Source organism: Mesoplodon mirus (assembly GCF_964341445.2).
Source record: "Mesoplodon mirus genome assembly, chromosome: 17".
Taxonomy (NCBI): domain Eukaryota; kingdom Metazoa; phylum Chordata; class Mammalia; order Artiodactyla; family Ziphiidae; genus Mesoplodon; species Mesoplodon mirus.
Window position 1 is genome coordinate 68,580,915 of NC_138993.1, and position 18,559 is coordinate 68,599,473.

At 44.6% G+C, this 18,559-nt stretch overlaps 1 protein-coding gene across 1 annotated transcript in view; it reads right to left on the reverse strand.

The window, feature by feature from the left end:
- TMTC4 (transmembrane O-mannosyltransferase targeting cadherins 4) overlaps positions 1-18,559 on the reverse strand; it is a 62,455-nt gene that overhangs the window by 24,398 nt on the left and 19,498 nt on the right. Inside the window, exons 6-8 of the mRNA XM_082601934.1 lie at positions 3,583-3,680; positions 611-703; positions 228-392 (exon numbers count right to left, since the gene is read on the reverse strand). Coding sequence (XP_082458060.1) covers positions 228-392; positions 611-703; positions 3,583-3,680 — 356 coding nt within the window. The remainder of the gene's footprint in view (positions 1-227; positions 393-610; positions 704-3,582; positions 3,681-18,559) is intronic.

Here is an 18,559-nt window from a genome sequence, read left to right on the forward strand (position 1 = left end):
CCGCTCCTCTTTAATTTCGTTTAGAAAGGAAATACAAAGGGTTTATACCTTCTCAACGCCCTAATAAAAACCTGGTTTCATCCTAGAACATCCTTGGGGAGAGGAAACACACGTGGAGGTGTTCTGCTTATGGGAGCTCTTGTGGGTACTGGGGAGGGAGGGAGGGGAGAGCTGGGAATCTGGTGGGCAAAGAAGAGGACCCATCGGAGGGCAGACTCAGGACTCACCCTGACCAGCATGCTACTGGCGAAGGAGGCAGGGTTGTCGACTTCGGTGAAGGCCGGAGGGCCGGTGCCCATGATCTTCCAGCGCACATAGAGCACCCCTGTTCCCCCCAAGGCCAGGAGACTCATTCTGAAGAGGAGGCCCTCAGTCCTGAGCACGCCAGTGTTCTGGAAGGACACCGCAAGGCCCCTGACGTCTCAGAGCTTTCAGGCCACGCCAGGTACAAAGGTGCAGCAGTTCTGGCTGAACCGCACCGACACCGTGCTTTAAAGGGCTGGCTATTTTAGAATTCAAAGTCGCAAGACATACTTTGAAAATGGCATTTTAAATCCGCTGGTACTTGACATTTAACACATCTGGGCTGGAGACAAAAGCAGATACTCACCTCTAATGATCTGTCCTTATGTAGTACCTTCCGGACCATTTCCAGAACATTTAATTTGCCTATCACCAAGATGTCAAAGACGGCATTCAAACCCTAAGAGAGCAAAGCAAGGAATCAGCGATGGGACAGCCTAACTCTGATTAGGTAACAATTATCCGTCACAATTTTATTGCTGAATCTAGACAAGAAATGTCCTGGATTAGATCATCACAGATGACCTCTTTAGCTCTAAAAACAAAAGCAAAAAATCCTACCGTTCCTATGAAATGAGCTCATGTATTACATCAAATTCATTATCCAGTAAATCCCCGTTAGTCTGCATATAAGACTACTATAAGATGCAGGAGAGCTAGACCTTTGGGGTTCCCAGGAAAAGTTCTGCAGAGGTCCCTCTTCCATTTTTTTCTTTACTATAAAAGTCCCTTAGTTGTAAGAGCCAACACCTGTGCAGTGGTCACGCCTAAGAAGATAAAGGCAGTCATCAAGCTTGAAAATCCAGCCAAGTAAGTAATTACACTTCAGGAACCCCAGGTGCTGCCTGATTTGGGCAAATGCCACGGAAGAGAGGGAGCAGAACACAGAGTCTCCGGTGGGGCTCCGGAGACCTCTCAGGTTCATACTCCTGGTTGTCCGCTAGATCTCCCTTCCTGCCGGGCACACAGCCAGCCCTGCAGGAAGGCACGGTCACGTGACTGAGTTCCAGCCTATGGGATGCGGGCAGAAGTGATAACGTGCCATCTTGGAGGTTTGGGCATAGACTGGGGCACCCGACCCCCTCGGTTTCCTGTCCTGCTGTGGCAGAGATGATGGAGATATTCATAGTGACACTGGAAACCACACCCTGAAGACGGCAGAGCCTCGGCCAGCCTGACCCCACTGCGTGGAGGACAGCCACCTCTGCCCACAACCTTTAGGGGGATGACAAATAACTCCAATTACGTGGAGCCACTGGCCCTTGGGAGTGTGATACTGCAGCTCCGCTGATGCCAGTAGCTTCCAGTAGCATCACGATAGTTCCTTTCTAGCAGGTGATGGCTGCCCTTGAAGCTACGACACCTACGGTCACAGGCTGAAGGCTCATCTGGCCCTGGACTCTACTCTCTACCCTGCAGTGGACTTCCTACAAATGTGGCCACTGCAAGCAACGTCATGTGGCCGAACTCCCTGCCGGAAGCAGGTAAAGTGGTCAGAACATACACTGCGTAGACGGTTCAAGGTGTCCCTCAATGACGGGGCTCTTTTTAGTAAGGGGCTTCGTGGCAAAGAAGATCATAAATCATCAGAAGCCAGTGGTAGTTTGTGGTTTTCAGAGCAAGGGTGGCTTCCCTACTTAACCCCCTCCCACAAATGCTGGGAGCCATTAATTATCCAATACACAGGCCAGTGCTGGGTTAATCACTTCACAGAATCCTGATTTTATCCACCCATTGGATGAATGATTTTAGTGGGTCACAGAGGGCCATTTCTGCCTGGGTCTGAACCATTTTCTAGAAGGCAGACGCTCCCTGTTGAGCTGTGCTGTCTTCTTATACTGTTTGTTTTTCTGCCTGGGAGCTATAGGACAGTCACCCAGGGATGACGGGGTCATGTCGTCACGAGGACTGAGCCAAACACGAGTCTGGCACTCCCTCCTCCTTCCCGCGGAAATTCATCATTGAAATGTCCACATTCTAGTCAGATTTTTTTGAAAGTTGCTCAATTTCACCGTATCTTGATTCATGTAAATTCAACCTAATTTTGTAGTGCTTCTCAAACACTGATGGACGTAGGAGTCACCTGGGGGCCTTGTTAAGGGGAGATTCTGATTCAGCAGGCCTGGGGTGGGGTCTGAGATCATGAATTTCTAATACCCTCCCAGGTGGTGCATGCTACTGGTCCTCAAAACCCACACTTTGAGACAAGCACGGGTTTACGGCGGTGTTTCCCGCAGGTTGACTTCGTCCTCCCCCTCCCACCAGGGGGTGGCTGGCAATGTCTGGAGACATTCTAGGTTGTCACAACTGAGGGTGGGTGTCCTTCTGGCATCTAGTGGGTAGAGACCAGGAACATATCCTATGATACACAGGACACGCCCCAAAGAAAGAATGATTCATCCCCAAATACCAGTGCTGCCAAGGTTGAGAAACACTGGTTTAGAGCAAACTTTTAAAAAATAACTCATGAAATTCAAGTATCTTTGCACAGTAATTCTATGCCATTTCCTAGCTGGCTAACCTTAATCTTACAGACCAAGCCCAATAAAACCACCGATCTTTGCCTCGGCTGGTGTCAGACCCCAAAGAGCTCGGACCACTCTTTCTTTCCCACAGCTTCTGATACGAGCCACGCCCCCCATCTCTGTTTTCCATTTCTCTACATCCGTGCACAGCCCTAATGTCTCAGCTTCCCTGTAATAATGTAAGGTGGGAAACTGGCTGGAATGGAGAAAAAGGAGAGTGCATTCCAACGCCTCTCTCTTTTTGGGGCTTCAACTTAGATCGGACATAGGAGGTGCATGCCTGGACTCTTCAGAGCCCTCTCCTCATGTTTCCGGGGGAAGCTGGGTGTAACATAACACACATCAATGCATGTTTAATTGGGACCAGGAGCAGAGGTGGGGTCAGAACACTGCTGTATTTAGAACACTACTTTATTTAGGGCTGCTGAAACACGAGAGCACCCCAGAAAAGCCACAGCAGTCTTGTTTCTCTTTTCCCTAGGACCTCTCCAAGAGGGCTAATCACCGCTTTTCAGGAACTGTCCCCACTCCGTGTCCACCAGTTCTGATGAGAGGCAACTGAGACAGTCAATTCCCACGCAAACCGCCAGGGGCAGGACAGCACAGGTAATTAGTTGGTCCAGAACGGTGTAGGACTGAAGGCCGGTAACGGGGTGCAGTAGAGGAGGTCACAGGGGCAGGGCAGCCCCAAATGTCCTTACGGGAGGGAAAGGGGCTGTAGGGAGACAGGCCCCGACGGCACCTCGGGTCTTACCAGCACAGTGATCCCTTGCTCTTTGCACAGCATGGCCACTGCTCCCAGAAGGATACTTAGCAACACCCAGAACGTGGAACGCGTCCCCTCCTTGTTAGCTGCCAGTCAGGAGAAATGACAAATACAAAAGTCAAGCGACATAGCTCAGTCTTGTTAACACCTGGAACTAAAATTCTAAGCATGCACCTTCAATAGCCACAATTTAAAAACAGTTTGGTCTTCGGACAGCATTTCTCTGTGGGTGAGTGTGTTAGACCCCCATTTCTGGTTAGACAGCACCCTCTACATGGCACACACATCCCCTTCTCAAGGGGACCCCAGCAGGTGCCCAGAGCCTTTGGGAGGCACTGTAATGCAGCCCTGGCCACAAGGACATCTCAAGGCAGAGTCCCCAGGGGGCAAGTTCCTTCTTCCCACCTGGCCAGTCACCTAACAGGCCATTCTGACAGGGCGTGCCGAGAACTCCCACTGGGGGTGTATGCACTGCATCTGGTTGCACAGGACCCAGCAGTCGCTGCTGCTGTCCCAACAGGGGGCGACGGGAATCCCCAATCTGCTCTGAGAATCTCGACCACTCCCAGGGTTGGAGTCCAGCACTGCTCTGAGAGTGTCCACCCCTTCCAGGTGGAGTCTGGGCTCTCTGAACACCTGGTGGCTTAGGAACCTCTGCTCTGCTACCATCGTGGAATAGCTCTGAAGGATGCAGGATGCAGGACCAGTGAGTCCACATGCATGGACACTCAAGCATCAATGGGAAGCCAAAGCATCACCAGAAATGTGACTACTGTAGTAAGCAGCTTGGGTGGGGATGAGCTCCAGTGATAAGTGATGGTCCCTAAATGGGCTTCTGAGGAGGGAGGGTCTGCTATCCACTGGCGGGTGGCTGGTGGATGCAAGTTGGGGGCCAGAGCTGAACTGCTCAGGTGGAGAAGAAAGGGCACAGTGATGCTCCTCTCTGTTCCTCTGTGACACCCTCACCTCCTCATTGAGGTAGATGGTGAACAAACATTTAAAAAAGACCTAAGTTTAGCACCCCTATGTTCATAGCAGCACTGTTCACAACAGCCAAGACATGGAAACAAGCTAAATGTCCACTGACACAGATGAATGGATAAAGAAGATGTGGTATATATACACGATGTGTATACACAATATATACAGTATTTGAGTAATATACACAATATTACTCAGCCATAAAAAAGAATGAAATAATGCCATTTGCAGCAACATGGATGGACCTAGAGATTATCATACTAAGTGAAGTAAGTCAGAAAGAGAAAGACATGGGACTTCCCTGGTGGCGCAGTGGTTAAGAATCTGCCTGCCAATGCAGGGGACACGTGTTCAAGCCCTGGTCCAGGAAGATCCCACATGCCGCGGAGCAACTAAGCCCGTGTGCCACAACTACTGAAGCCCGCATGCCTAGAGCCCGTGCTCCGCAACAAGAGAAGCTGCCGCAGTGAGAAGCTCGCGCACAGCTACAAAGAGTAGCCCCCACTCGCCGCAACTAGAGAAAAGCCCGCGTGCAGCAACGAAGACCCAACATAGCCAGAAATAAATAAATAAATTTACAAAAATAAGAAAGACAAACACCATATGTTATCACCTATATATGGAATTTAAAATATGACACAAATGAACCCACCTATGAAACAGAAACAGAATCATGGACATAGAGGACAGACTGGTGGTTGCCAAGGGAGAGGAGGTTGGGGGAGGGATGGAGGGGGAGGTTGGGGTGAGCAGATGTGAGCTTTTATATATAGGATGGATAAACAACAAGGTCCTACTCTATAGCACAGGGAACTATATTCAATATCCTGTGATAAACCATAATGGAAAATATTTAAAAAAGAATGTATATATAACTGAATCACTTTGCTGTACAGCAGAAATCAACACAACATTGTAAATCAACTATACTTCAATTTAAAAAATTAATTAAAAAAATAAAATTAAAATTAAAAACACCCTTAAGTTTGAGGTCGGGCAAAGTGAACCTGCTTGGAGGAGGTGCCCATTAGTCTTGGGTCACCTCTGCTTAAAACCGGAACTCCTGGTCTAAATTCCAGCTCTGCCATTTACCAAGTAACCTTGGGCAAGTTACTTTTACTAACCGTCTCAGTGACTTCATCAATAAAATGGGGGCAACATTACCTATATATCCCCTACTTGAGAGAGAAAAAATATATAGAAATACCTGGCCACTTGTGTTAAAAGTTACATAACTATGCTTGTAAATGCAAAACATATCTCTGGAGAACACACAAGAAAGTAACTACAGTAGTTTCTGAACAGTTTTAAGAAGAAAAATTAAAGGGAGGAAGTCTTACTTTTCACCGGGTAATGTTTTATACTGTCTAAATTTTCTTAACTATGTGCATGTATTAAAAACCATACTAAAAACTACACATTAAAAGAAATCACTTGGGGGCTTCCCTGGTGGCGCAGTGGTTGAGAGTCCGCCTGCCGATGCAGGGGACGCGGGTTCGTGCCCCAGTTTGGGAAGATTCCACATGCCGTGGAGCGGCTGGGCCTGTGAGCCATGGCCGCTGGGCCTGCGCGTCCGGAGCCTGTGCTCCACAACGGGAGAGGCCACAGTGGTGAGAGGTCCGCGTACCGCAAAAAAAAAAAGAAATCACTTGGTATAGTGCCGGGACCCCAGAAAGCATTCAGTGTTTGTTGCACATGAATCAGCAAAACCACCGCAGGTTTGAGAGAGAGGGTCTTCCAATGGGGCTTTGATGCAAGGGGGTGGCTGATCTCTCACCTTGTCACCAAAATGTGCCAAGCTTGTTGTTCAGTGAAAAGATGCACCTTGGTTCTCATTAAACTGCTTGAGCAAGAAACCAACAATTAAGGGGTGTGTGTGTGTGTGTGTGAGATGCAGATCCTGAGGGTCTTCCAATGGGGCTTTGATGCAAGGGGGTGGCTGATCTCTCACCTTGTCACCAAAATGTGCCAAGCTTGTTGTTCAGTGAAAAGATGCACCTTGGTTCTCATTAAACTGCTTGAGCAAGAAACCAACAATTAAGGGGTGTGTGTGTGTGTGTGTGAGATGCAGATCCTGAGTGAAGTGAATATGTAAGAATCATCAGCAAAACCCCAGGATGAAAGTCCTGGGCTCCCTGTCCTGAAACAGCTGTGGGGTCTGGGTTGGGAAGTGCTGCGAGCCTTGAACTTTCTACGTGTGGGTGGAGACTCCTCTCAACATATCGAGGGTCTGCATCCAGCCAAGCCCCCTGGTCTCTCAACAAACCATGAACAGGACTGATCCCCATGCTGTCAAGGGCCCAGTAGGCTGGCGGGGAAAGTGTCCTAGTCACAAACAGGCTATGATGGCTGGAGAGATTCGGAAGTCAAGCAAAAGGACACAAAGGCCAACATTTTCTGACCCTTTCAGCTTTTCTTAGGACTCTCCGTATGTCAAATTTCCTAATTTAATGTACAAACAGGCAGAATTAATAGAATACAGAAAAGCTTTATTTGGCTGTATAGTTGAGGCATCAGAAGGCTTTTCACCAGGCCAAATGATCAACAAACAAGAAAGCCTCACCGATTTGGAATCCACTGTCCCATAAAACACAACGAACACTCTTGCTGTAAGCCTTTCCAATCCTTCCTGCTGCTGACATGATAAAAGGGTCCCAATGCTGAGAATGGCATTTAAGGCCTTGCTGCTGGGCGACACAGCCTCTCTCCGGGTTCCCTCGGTCTATATTCCAGGCACACGGGTCAACCTGCTCACTGGGCTTTGCACATTCCACTCTCTTAGGCTAGAACGTTCCCGGCAGAATCCTGCCGTCCTATTCAGCTGCCAAAGGTCACTCAAGCTGTGCGACCCACTCCCTCTCTCTTGGGCAGCCTCCCTTCTCAATTCACTGGGCTTTATTCACAGTTAGAACAGCAAGTGGTCCTACTGTGTGCACGCCTGACTGCCCAAGGGCAGGGTCTGTCTCACACACCCCGGTGCCCCTAACTGACCCCCTAGATTAAGTTAGGCCCAGCGTAGCACCTAAACTGCCCTCAGCACAATCAATCACTACATTCGCCTCACATTTTATTGCAAATGCTTGATTTTTCTGTATTTTCCCCAGATGGGGTTTCTCACCCTTGGCACTGCTGACGTTTGGGTGGGTCAGTTCTCTGCATTGTAGGATGTTTAGAGCCTCCCTTGTCTCTACCCATGAGATGCCAGTAGCACTTCCAGCCCTCAGTGGTGGCGAGCAAGAATGTCAGACTTTGCCAGATGTCCTGGGGGGTGGGAGGGGATCACGCCCAGTTGAGACCACTGCACTAACCCAGTGCCACTCACAGCGTGTGGTCCATGGACCCGCCCTGAATCTTGTAAGGAAGGCAGACTCTCAGGCCCCACTCAGAACCTCGGACTCAGAAACTCGAGGGTGGAGCCCAGCTGTAAGCCTTTGAACCAGCCCCCAAGGTGATTCTGATGCTAAAGGTCAAGGAGCATCACCCTAGGTGGGAAGCTTGCTCACCGCTGCATCCCGGGCACCAGGCCTGGCTCTTTGGAGCAACTCCTCCAAGCTCCAGAATCCGCAGCACCTGATTATCTACCGGAAGGGGCGAGGAGCTGACGAATCACAGAACAACGGTGTAGGAGTAGCTGGAGCGCTTTTGGAGGCTGTGCCTATAATCTCCCTTGCAGTGATGGGAAGGCCGGAATCCCTTCCAAGATGTTTCCAGCAGGGGGCCACGGGGCCTTGACTTCAGGACCGTCAGTGACGGGTGTCACTTTCCGTGACAGCCCATTTCGGTTTTAACTTTGGGTCGTGTAACACGCTTTCTTACAGCGAGCCCACGCCAGCCTCCCCCCACCTCCTGCTGCCCTAGAGCAGTGCCTCTCCAGTAGCCCAGGTGGCACAGTGCCTGGGAGCCAAGTTCTCTTTATCGCAAACCACTGTATATGGGAATATTTAGTTCCATCAAGCAAACTATGGATAATTTCACTTGTAGAAATTAATTATGTTTTATATGTAATACCAAGAGATCACAGTTACGAGCCACAACGACAGAGCCTTGTTACATTAGACATGACTGCACTGGGGTGTTTACATATTTATTGGAATTTATTATTATTTTTTGGCTCTGCCGCTTGGCATGTGGGATCTTAGTTCCCCAACCAGGGGTCGAACCCGCACGCCCCACATTGGAAGTGTGGAGTTTTAACCCCTGGACCGCCAGGGAAGCCCCAGGAATTTATTATTTTCTTTGGGCATTTGGTAGCAATCATTAGCAGACAAGTATTCACAGACACCAAGGCTTTAAAAAAAAAAAAAAAGCCAAAATAACCCTAAAGCTAACGTATTAGTTAATTCCTTTTAGGATATGATTTAAAGAAAGGCCTCACATGTTTTAGCAGGTGAGCACAAGGGTCCAGCTGGCAAAGCAGAGGTGATGACACTCACAATGCTCCATGCCAGAGCATGGGTACGCCCATGCCTTCTGACATACGACAGTGATGGATGGAGGGTGACAGTGTAAGGCTTGTCCTCTCCATCCTGGCATATGTGTGTTCACTTAGCCCTTCCTCTGGTAACACGTCGTCCTGAGTCTGCGTCCAACCACTTCCAGGATTTTCTCGTATCAGCAGTTTATATGCAAATAGAACCCTTAAACGAACCCATTAATTACCATGGAGTCTCCTCCACAGGGTAAAAGACACCCCAACCCTAGCTCCTATGCCCCTACCGGCTCCACACCTCCCTGCATGGGAGATGGCAGTGTAGGCTGACCTCAGCCATTTGTTTTCATGTCCACCAAGCATCAGGTTCAGTAGTTCACTAGATACCAAATGGAGGGACTTCCCTGGTGGTCCAGTGGTTGGGACTCTGCGCTTCCACTGCAGGGGGCATGGGTTCGATCCCTGGTCGGGGAACTAAGAGCCAGCAAGCTGTGCAGTGCGACCAAAAAAAAAAAAAACCAAATGGACTTCTCCCTTCCTCGCCCCTTTACCTGGATTTGATTTTTTAAGCTTCTACCCCCACAATCTGTGTTCATACCTCTTAAGGAAACGTAATATGATTTCCCAATGTAATGTTCCCTGTTCTTAACATTAAAAGCAAGTCCCTTGATTATTTTATATTTCTTCCTAGAAAAACTGAATTAGCTTGTGTTTTACTTGACTGTAACAGGGATTAATTTCCCCCCCACGGACCAGTGGTTTTGGATAGGAAAAAAATTCCCAGTTCCTCCATTAAAACACCCAAAGGACTGCTCTTGAAAGTACTGCATTAACACAAAGTTAAATTACTACAGGGCTGTGGAGGTGATGGGCTCACGTTCCACTTGTCTGGAATTTAAAATGGATTTTTTCCTTAGTTGGCTAAATCAGAGATTTCACTGAATATAGAAAAATAACATATAAAAAACACAACCTTCAGGTTCACTGATAGCCTTCTCCCTAATCTCACCCCATAATTTCACCACAAGGGACTCAGACTCCCTTCAACTCTCCAATCTTTCTCACAGTTCCTCTGGGACAGCCCTACTCTTTACTTTTCTCTTATACTTCTGATTTTGTTAAAACATGTCCAGTGTGGAAACGTGCGAAAGATGAAGATGAGTCTTTGCTGAAGAAGTTTCTTCAGTTTCAGTGTTTATTAAATATGAGTGTCACTTCTCAACAGTGGCAATTTCAGGGACCGGTTATAAACCCAGTGATGGCTTCACATTCAGAAAACCAAATTCTAGACCACCACTGTCCAAGAGGAGGTGTGGCAGTTACTGAACACCTGAAATTTACCTCTTAACCTATTGAGATGTGCTGGAAGGGTCAAACACACACCTGATTTTGAAGACTCCGTATGAAAAAAAGAATGTTAAACACTTCATCATTTGTACACTGATTACATGCTGAAATTATAATATTTTTGATATATCGGGCTAAAAATGTATAGTTAAAATTCATCTAACCTGTTTCTTTTTATCATGTGGCCAGTAGAAGTTTTGTTATGACCTGAATGGCTCACACTGTATTTCCTATTGCACAGCACTATTTATACCATGTGCTGAGACCCAGCTCATTTAAGAAATGATCTGCACAGCTGTTTGTATTCCAAGTCGGCCTTTGAAAAACTCGGAAAATACGAAATTCGTTGCCTATTTAAATCCAATTATTTCTCCCCAATCCCTACCAGATTAGCACTTGATATGTTATCAGGAGTCATAAGACTAAGCATGCACATACACTTCAGTTTTCCCACAATCCAAACTAGAAAGCTGGGTGAAACTAATACAGTTGACTCTTGAACTGGAGATTCAGGGCCCGACACCTCGGTATAACTTCACAGTCAGCGCCCCATGTTCCTCGGTATCCAAGGTTCCACATCCGCGGATTCAACCAACTTCCAGTCCTGTAGTACTGAAGTGCGTATTGAAAAAACTCTGCCTACAAGTGCACCCGTGCAGTTCACACCCATGCTGTTCAAGAGCTAACTGTAGTTTTAAACTATTTCATATAAATCAAAGGGGTCCTCTTTACGAATGTGTTGTATATGGGTGCATGATAAACCAAGGCCAGCCTGCACAGCATTGATAAAGTGTTTCTAGTACTGGGGCAATCAAGAAAGGCCTCATAAAAATTAATCAACTGGGACAGTGGTCCTGAGTTTGGGGACAGCCCAGCCTAGCAGACTTCTGGTAATAAGACCTCCTCTAGCACAGTTTTACCCATGTAATTCCCCAATTTAAGATTTTCTTTGAGTATTAATTTGTCAAGGTGACTAACGCTAATAATTGCCAATATATACAGCTAATCTAGATAAACTTGGACTTGTGTTTTTATATGTTTTTACTTAATAACTAATGCAAGCTACTCTTTTATTTCCAACTTTGAGCATTTTAATAAGGCAACTGAAACAGATAACAGGAGGCCACCTTGTATACAGCTGGCACTCAGTAAATATTTGTTGAGTCAATGGTTTCATTTATTTCCATGTCTATTAGAAGCCTTACTATATTACTATATTTTGAAGGCAATTATGAGATGGTATTTAATACTAAAAAGTTATTAATTTGTTAATGTGAACAAATACAGCCAGAAGTCAAGTCTTTTCACTTTTTTTTTTTTTTTTTTTTTTTGCGGTACACGGGCCTCTCACTCTTGTGGCCTCTCCCACTGCAGAGCACAGGCTCCGGACGCGCAGGTTCAGTGGCCATGGCTCACGGGCCCAGCCGCTCCACAGCATGTGGGATCTTCCCGGACCGGGGCATGAACCCGCATCCCCTGCATCGGCAGGCGGACTGTCAACCACTGCGCCACCAGGGAAGCCCAAGTCTTTTCACTTTTAATTTAGTCTTTGAACCCCCTCATAAGGAAAGAATCTCCATCATGTAAGAGACTCTTTTTCAAAATAAATTATTATTTTTAAAATTTATTTATTTTACTTTAATTTTTTTGGCCGCACTGCACAGCTTGTGGGAACTTAGTTCCCCGACCAGGGATTGAACCCGGGCCCTCGGCAGTGAGTGTGCAGAGTCCTAACCACTGGACCGCCAGGGCATTCCCTAAAATAAATTATTTTTAAAAAATTACATAAGTAATATTAAAAAGGCATAAGAGAAACTGATTATTTTAGTTTTAAATTTAGAATTAACTGTTAAAAACAGTAAAAATAAATATCCTGAGAGGCAGATATCGCCTCCAGTGCAGTTGCATTTATGAATTATTTTTATTCAAAAATATCTTCCCCAAATAGGGAATTCTAACTGGTGCATAGCTCTGTGTAAGCATCTCAGGCTCAGACAGAGTTCTCCATCTCATCTCCATCCAGTCTGCTAAATTTTAAGCACCAATGACCCAGGAGAGGAAATTTTTTAAAAAACCCTAAAAAGCTATTCTTACACCACGCAACATCTCTCATCACTTAAGAACACAACTAGGACAATTGTGCAGCATTCGCAAACATCAACACTTTATAATCCAGAACTTAATAAAGACTGGTTTAGAAAGTGTTTTCTTTGTTTCAGTATATGTCTCTGTTACCCGAGATAATCCAATCACTTAGGTAAAGGGAGGCAAAGGCTAATAGGCAGTGGGGATGGGGGTGGGGGAAGGAGCACGGGGCGGGGGGTGGGGCAGGAATAAAACACCCACACGCACTAACAGAAAGACACTTGTCAGTGCCAACACCCACAAGTGCCAACAGATGTGATCAATTTAATGAAGCGCTGCGCCTCGGATTTGGCACTGCTTTCAAGTGGGAGGCTCTTCTTTCAGAAAAAAGCATCACATTGTAGGAGCTACCCTCTTCACCACTCGACGCCTGGCATCTCTGCTGCCTTAAAACTGGCACGGCGTGGTGTGTGTGTGTGGGAATCACTCCACCCTGACAGGTGGCCCCAACTCCCTCTGCCAGAGCGACACAATGAGCATCAGATTCTCGTTCCAGAAGTGGGAGCCAACCAAGCAGTGCTTCCACCCGCAGAATGAGAGAAGTCAGACGCTGCCGTCCTAAAATACAAGACCGTTTTGGGAGAATCGAGCAATGTACGAACCACGAAACACGAAAGAGAGAAAAGAGAACACACATGAATACTGATGTCACAATTCAGATGGCAACGACCCCAAATCTAAAAACAAGTGTCCTAGACTATGTGAGTTACACGATTGCCCGAATTTCTTTTAAGCAGTGTAATTCTAAGTCAAAGAAAAACATGTCTTGAATCACAGTGGAAAGCAGGAGGAAATGAGACCCCAAGAATCAAGAGTTATCCTGTTTTAGCTGCCTGAACTATGGTAAGGAGAGCAACACAACAAATAAAGTTTAAGAACTTAGAACAGTGATCTGAGATCTTGTGTTTCATAATAGTTTAGAATTTAAAATGGTTATTCTAGGTTTGTAGCAAATTCCTTCACCTCTTGAAAAGATTCTCTCCTTCCCACTATAAATGAGACTAATGAAATTTCTCTTCTTTGTCTGAACTCCCATGAAACAATATTTTAAGGTATTCGTTTATAAAAGAAATTGTTTCTGGCTATTCTATCAAGTTTATCGTGCAAAGAGATTACCTGTTTCCAATCCAAAATATGTACTAGGCTTTAACAGAGAGAAATGTTGATAGGATGTCTTATCATTAGAATAATACTTTTTGTTTCGGGCATTCAGAAAAAATAACCAGTGCACCATCAACTTCATCTGACTTAGTGTTTTTCTTTCTTTATTTTTTTTAAAGAATAATTATCCTTTCTTTATAAGGATATTTTCTTATTTAAAAAAAGATTCTGTTCTAAAAGATGTTGCTTGGATATAGTCTATGTAAGCACCAAAAAAGAGAAAAAAAAAAGAGGCTGACAGAAATGTTACACGAGATTTTTTTTTTCACTCTCTAAAAATGCTAGGATTCCAGAGGTTAGCACAGAATTGCTTGTTAATAAACTCAGGCAATTAAAAATTGTCCAGAGCTTTATAATAAAGATACTGCATCTATAAAGAAAGCTAATGGGGTTATCAAAAAGAAATGTATCCTCTGAAAGAGTTTTCTAACTAGTTAAATCATTAATTTCAGAGCACTCAATTTTTTGTTCCCTTATAAAAAATATTAAATCTGTTCTTCTGTAAAAACCCTTTTCTTAAACTTCAATTTTATGAGTAATGAATGCTAGACCTTTCTTTGAATTTATGTTCAGGTCCAAACAGAACAAAGACCAGGTCACTTTAAACTAAGTTTAAACAATAAACAGTGTTTATTATTATTTGTATCCAATAAGTACCGGACTGAACTTCTACCACAAAAAAGTTTTGATTCTCAGCTGCACACTTACAAACATGTGGGCGACCCGAGTAGCTGGGGCGAGGACTCATTGCTACCATGACACGTGTTTGCCCTTGGCTTTTTGTACAATCCACGCTGACAAGACAGCAGAAAATAAAGACGTGTGACTATTTCTTAGGGTACCTCAAAGTCCACATGAAAATATATACACCTGAATGTTCATTAGTATCAAGGGTCCTGCTTTACTGCACTGAAGGAAATTTAATAGAGAGTGGATAAGAGAAATTAGCATTTTAATACAGAACTACCATATGGTCCAGCAATTCCACTTCTGGGTATTTACCCTAAGGAAATGAAATCACTACTTCAAAAAGATATCTGGGGCTTCCCTGGTGGAGCAGTGGTTAAGAATCTGCCTGCCAATGCAGGGGACACGGGTTCGAGCCCTGGTCTGGGAAGATCCCACATGTCATGGAGCCACTAAGCCCATGCGCCACAACTACTGAGCCTGTGCTCTAGAGCACGCGAGCCCCAACTAGTGAGCCCACATGATACAACTACTGAAGCCCGTGCACCTAGAGCCCGTGCTCCACAACAAGAGAAGCCACCGCAATGAGAAGCCCGCACACCGCAACGAAGAGTAGCCCCCGCTCGTCACAACTAGAGAAAGCCCGTATGCAGCAACGAAGACCCAACGCAGCCAAAAACAACTAAAAAAAAAAAAAAAAAGATATCTGGATCCCCATGTTCGTTGCAGCATTATTTACAACAGGCAAGACACAAAAACAATGTCTCTATAGACAGATGAATAAAGAAAGAAAATATGTACACACACAACAAAACACAATGGAATATTACTCAGCCATAAAAAGAAGGAAACCTTGCCATTTGCGACAACATGGGTAGACCTTGAGGGCATTATGCTACGTGAGATAAGTTAAACAGAGAAAGACAAATACTGTATGATCTAACATATATGTGGAATCAAAAAAAAAACCCCACAAAACTGAACTCATAGATACAGAGAACAGATGGGGGAGCAGTATGAAATGGGTGAAAATGGTCAAAAGGTATAAACTTCCAGTTACATGATAAATAATGAGTCCTGGGGATGTAATGTACAGCATGGTGACTATATAGTTAACAATACTGTATTGTACCTATGAAAGACGCTAAGAGAGTAGACCTTAAAAGTTCTCATCGGAAGACAAAAAATTCTGTAACTCTGTGTGGTGATGGATCTTAGCTAGACTTATTGTGGTGACCATGTCACAATATGTACATATATCAAACCATTAGGTTTTATACCTAAAACTAATACAATATTATATGTCAATTATATCTTCATAAAAAAGAAAAATAATAAAATGTACATTCCACGGCAAACAAACAAAAAAAGAAATCGGCAGTCCCAAGGTTACAGTCATCAATTCTGCATAAATGCACTAAGAAAAGAAGGGGATACTTATGGAGTGCTTGCTCTGAGGTGGTCACAGGGAGGAAAAGAGAACAGGGAAGAAAGGAGAACCAGAGCCCTCTTCTTGAGCACTCTGAATAAGAGACACTTCCTTTCAATCAAAATACACTGAGCTCTGAGCCCTTCGAGGGCAAAAACTATGTCTCTGACACAGGGCCTGGTACAGGATGCCCTTAAAGTTTGATTAATCATTGGTAAACGAATGCATGACCCAAACTGATAAGCCTCTATGTGATTCTAGAACAGAATCAGAAACAGTGTCTTATCATGAATGCGTAGGGATATTACTGCTTCTTCTCTGTAAAGGTATTATTAGTTTTGAAGCCCTTGCTCAGCTTAAAAAAGGACTCTCAGCCCCCATATTTATGAAGTTGAACATTAACATGATGTTTAAGAATTATTCCAGAGAGTTGTTCTCTATAAAACAAGTAGTCTCTGTTCTAAGCCTGTTGAAAAAGGATGGAAAATCTAAAACACAGAAGAGTTGATGAAAACACAGTGATTATCCACAGAGACCAGGAAAGGTGCTACTGGACTTTAGCAGTGGTTCCAGGGTATCGAGACAAAGGGGGATTTCGGAGTTGGGGAGCGGAGGGAGGAGGCTGGCAGAGTGGAGGGGCTGTTCGGTGCTGCCCGGCCAAGCGGAGCAAGGCGGACAGGGCTGGGCATCAGGTCCCAGTGTCCTGCCCTGCTCTGCTGTCCTGAGGTTACAGCAGGTGGGGCTCAGGGCACAGGACCTTGTCGGGAGGGGTCAGAGAAGTGCTTGAGGTGTGGGACACAGGGCTTCCCCCAAGCTGGCTAGTAACTGAATGTAAGTCTCTCTCTCTCAAGAATCAGGCATATGACCCAGCAATCCCACTCCTGGGCATATATCCAGAGAAAACCATAATTCGAAAAGATACATGCACCCCAATGTTCACTGCAGCACTATTTACAATAGGCAGGACATGGAAGCAACTTAAATGTCCATTAATAGAGGAATGGATAAAGATGTGGTACATGTATACAACGGAATATTACTCAGCCATGAAAAAGAAGGAACTAATGTCATTTGCAGCAACATGGATGGACCTGGAGATTGTCATACTGAGTGAAGTAAGTCAGACAGAGAAAGACAAATACCATATGATATCACTTATATGTGGAGTCTAAAAAAAGGGTGCAGATGAACTTATCTACAAAACAGAAATAGAGTTACAGATGTAGAAAATAAACTTATGATTACCAGGGGGTAAGGGGGGAGGGATAAACTGGAAGAACTGGAATCAACATATAAACACTACTATATATAAAATAGGTAACTAATAAGGACCTACTGTATAGCACAGGAAACTCTACTCAGTACTCTGTAATGGCCTATGTGGGAAAAGAATCAAAAAAAGAGTGGATAGATGTATATGCATAACGGATTCACTTTGTTGTATGCCTGAAACTAACACAACATTGTAAATTGATTATACCCTAATTAAAAAAAAAAAAAAAGAATCAGGTCACTCTGTGCCTCAAGACCAGCAACGAACTTGGGAGATAGAATTCAACCATTCCCTTGAGAGTCTGTGATGTGGAAACAGTGAGTGGGCACTGGAAATAACAGTGAAAACCAACTCAAACGCTAGAGAGTGCAGTTGAGGGATGGCTGTTCTCCTCCATCAACTTTAAATTCCCAAGAAAGAACGATTATGATCTGCAACTCAAAGCCTGCGTGGGCAGGTGGGCACAGTCAAAGAACAGAGAAGACACAAAAGTCCACGGCCAATAATAACTTTCTGGGGCAAGACACTGAGGTCTGGCTGTGTGCAGACAGGTAACCTCCTGTAGCTTTGCATTTTCCAAAGACTAAACAAGCTGCGGGGGACGGCAAAGGGTGGTACCAGTCTGGAGATGGGTCCCTTGGTCCCACTTTAATTGACTCCTTCCTTTTCCTAAAGGGGGTTCAGGTGCATGGGAAGGTGGGACAGCCTGTAAACAAGAGGTCAACGGAGAGTCTTCTTTAAAGGCTTCCTAATCGATCTATTCATCTTCTTACCATTCCAAGTAACTCAACCAAATGAAAATCTGTTCATATTCTTAAAAGCTTTCCACAGAAGCCATGCCTACCACGGCCACAGGTGTGCGAACATTAAGTATTTCCAGGTGTGCTTTCTCGAAAACATTTACGTACTTAACATTAAAGGCCTATAACAATCTCTTTACAAAATCTCTTTCCAATTTAAAAGTAAACATGCTATAAATGTTAAAAGAATGCTACCAGACCAAAAACGAAAAGTTATATCACTATTAAGAGTTAATATACTAGAGTTCCATTAGTACTAAAATATACTTCACCAATTTCTCATGAATCAAAGTATTAACTGAAAAAACATCATATATTAAGCACTTTTTCCTTTGGTATCAGTTTCCAAAGGCCTTATTTTAAAAATCTATCTTTTGTGTGGATGGCTCTTGGAAATAATTTTATAATTTACAAACAAATGAAAAAGAGACATATAGTTCAGAATATGTACATTTGTGAATTGGAACACAGAAAAGGTTAGCAAAAGGATCCAGGGAAAGAATATAACATGTCTGTAGTGTTTCGCCATCCTGTGAGGACACTCCATTAAAGGAGGCTAATAAATGCATCAGTTCACTTGCTAGAAGAATTTTTAGTCTTCTGATAATTTTTCCAGCATTTCAATAAGAGCAACCTTTAGAAGTAGTGAGAAATTTTATTATATCTCCTAAATGATGTGTGTTTGAACGCTGAATCTATCAACATTTAGTACG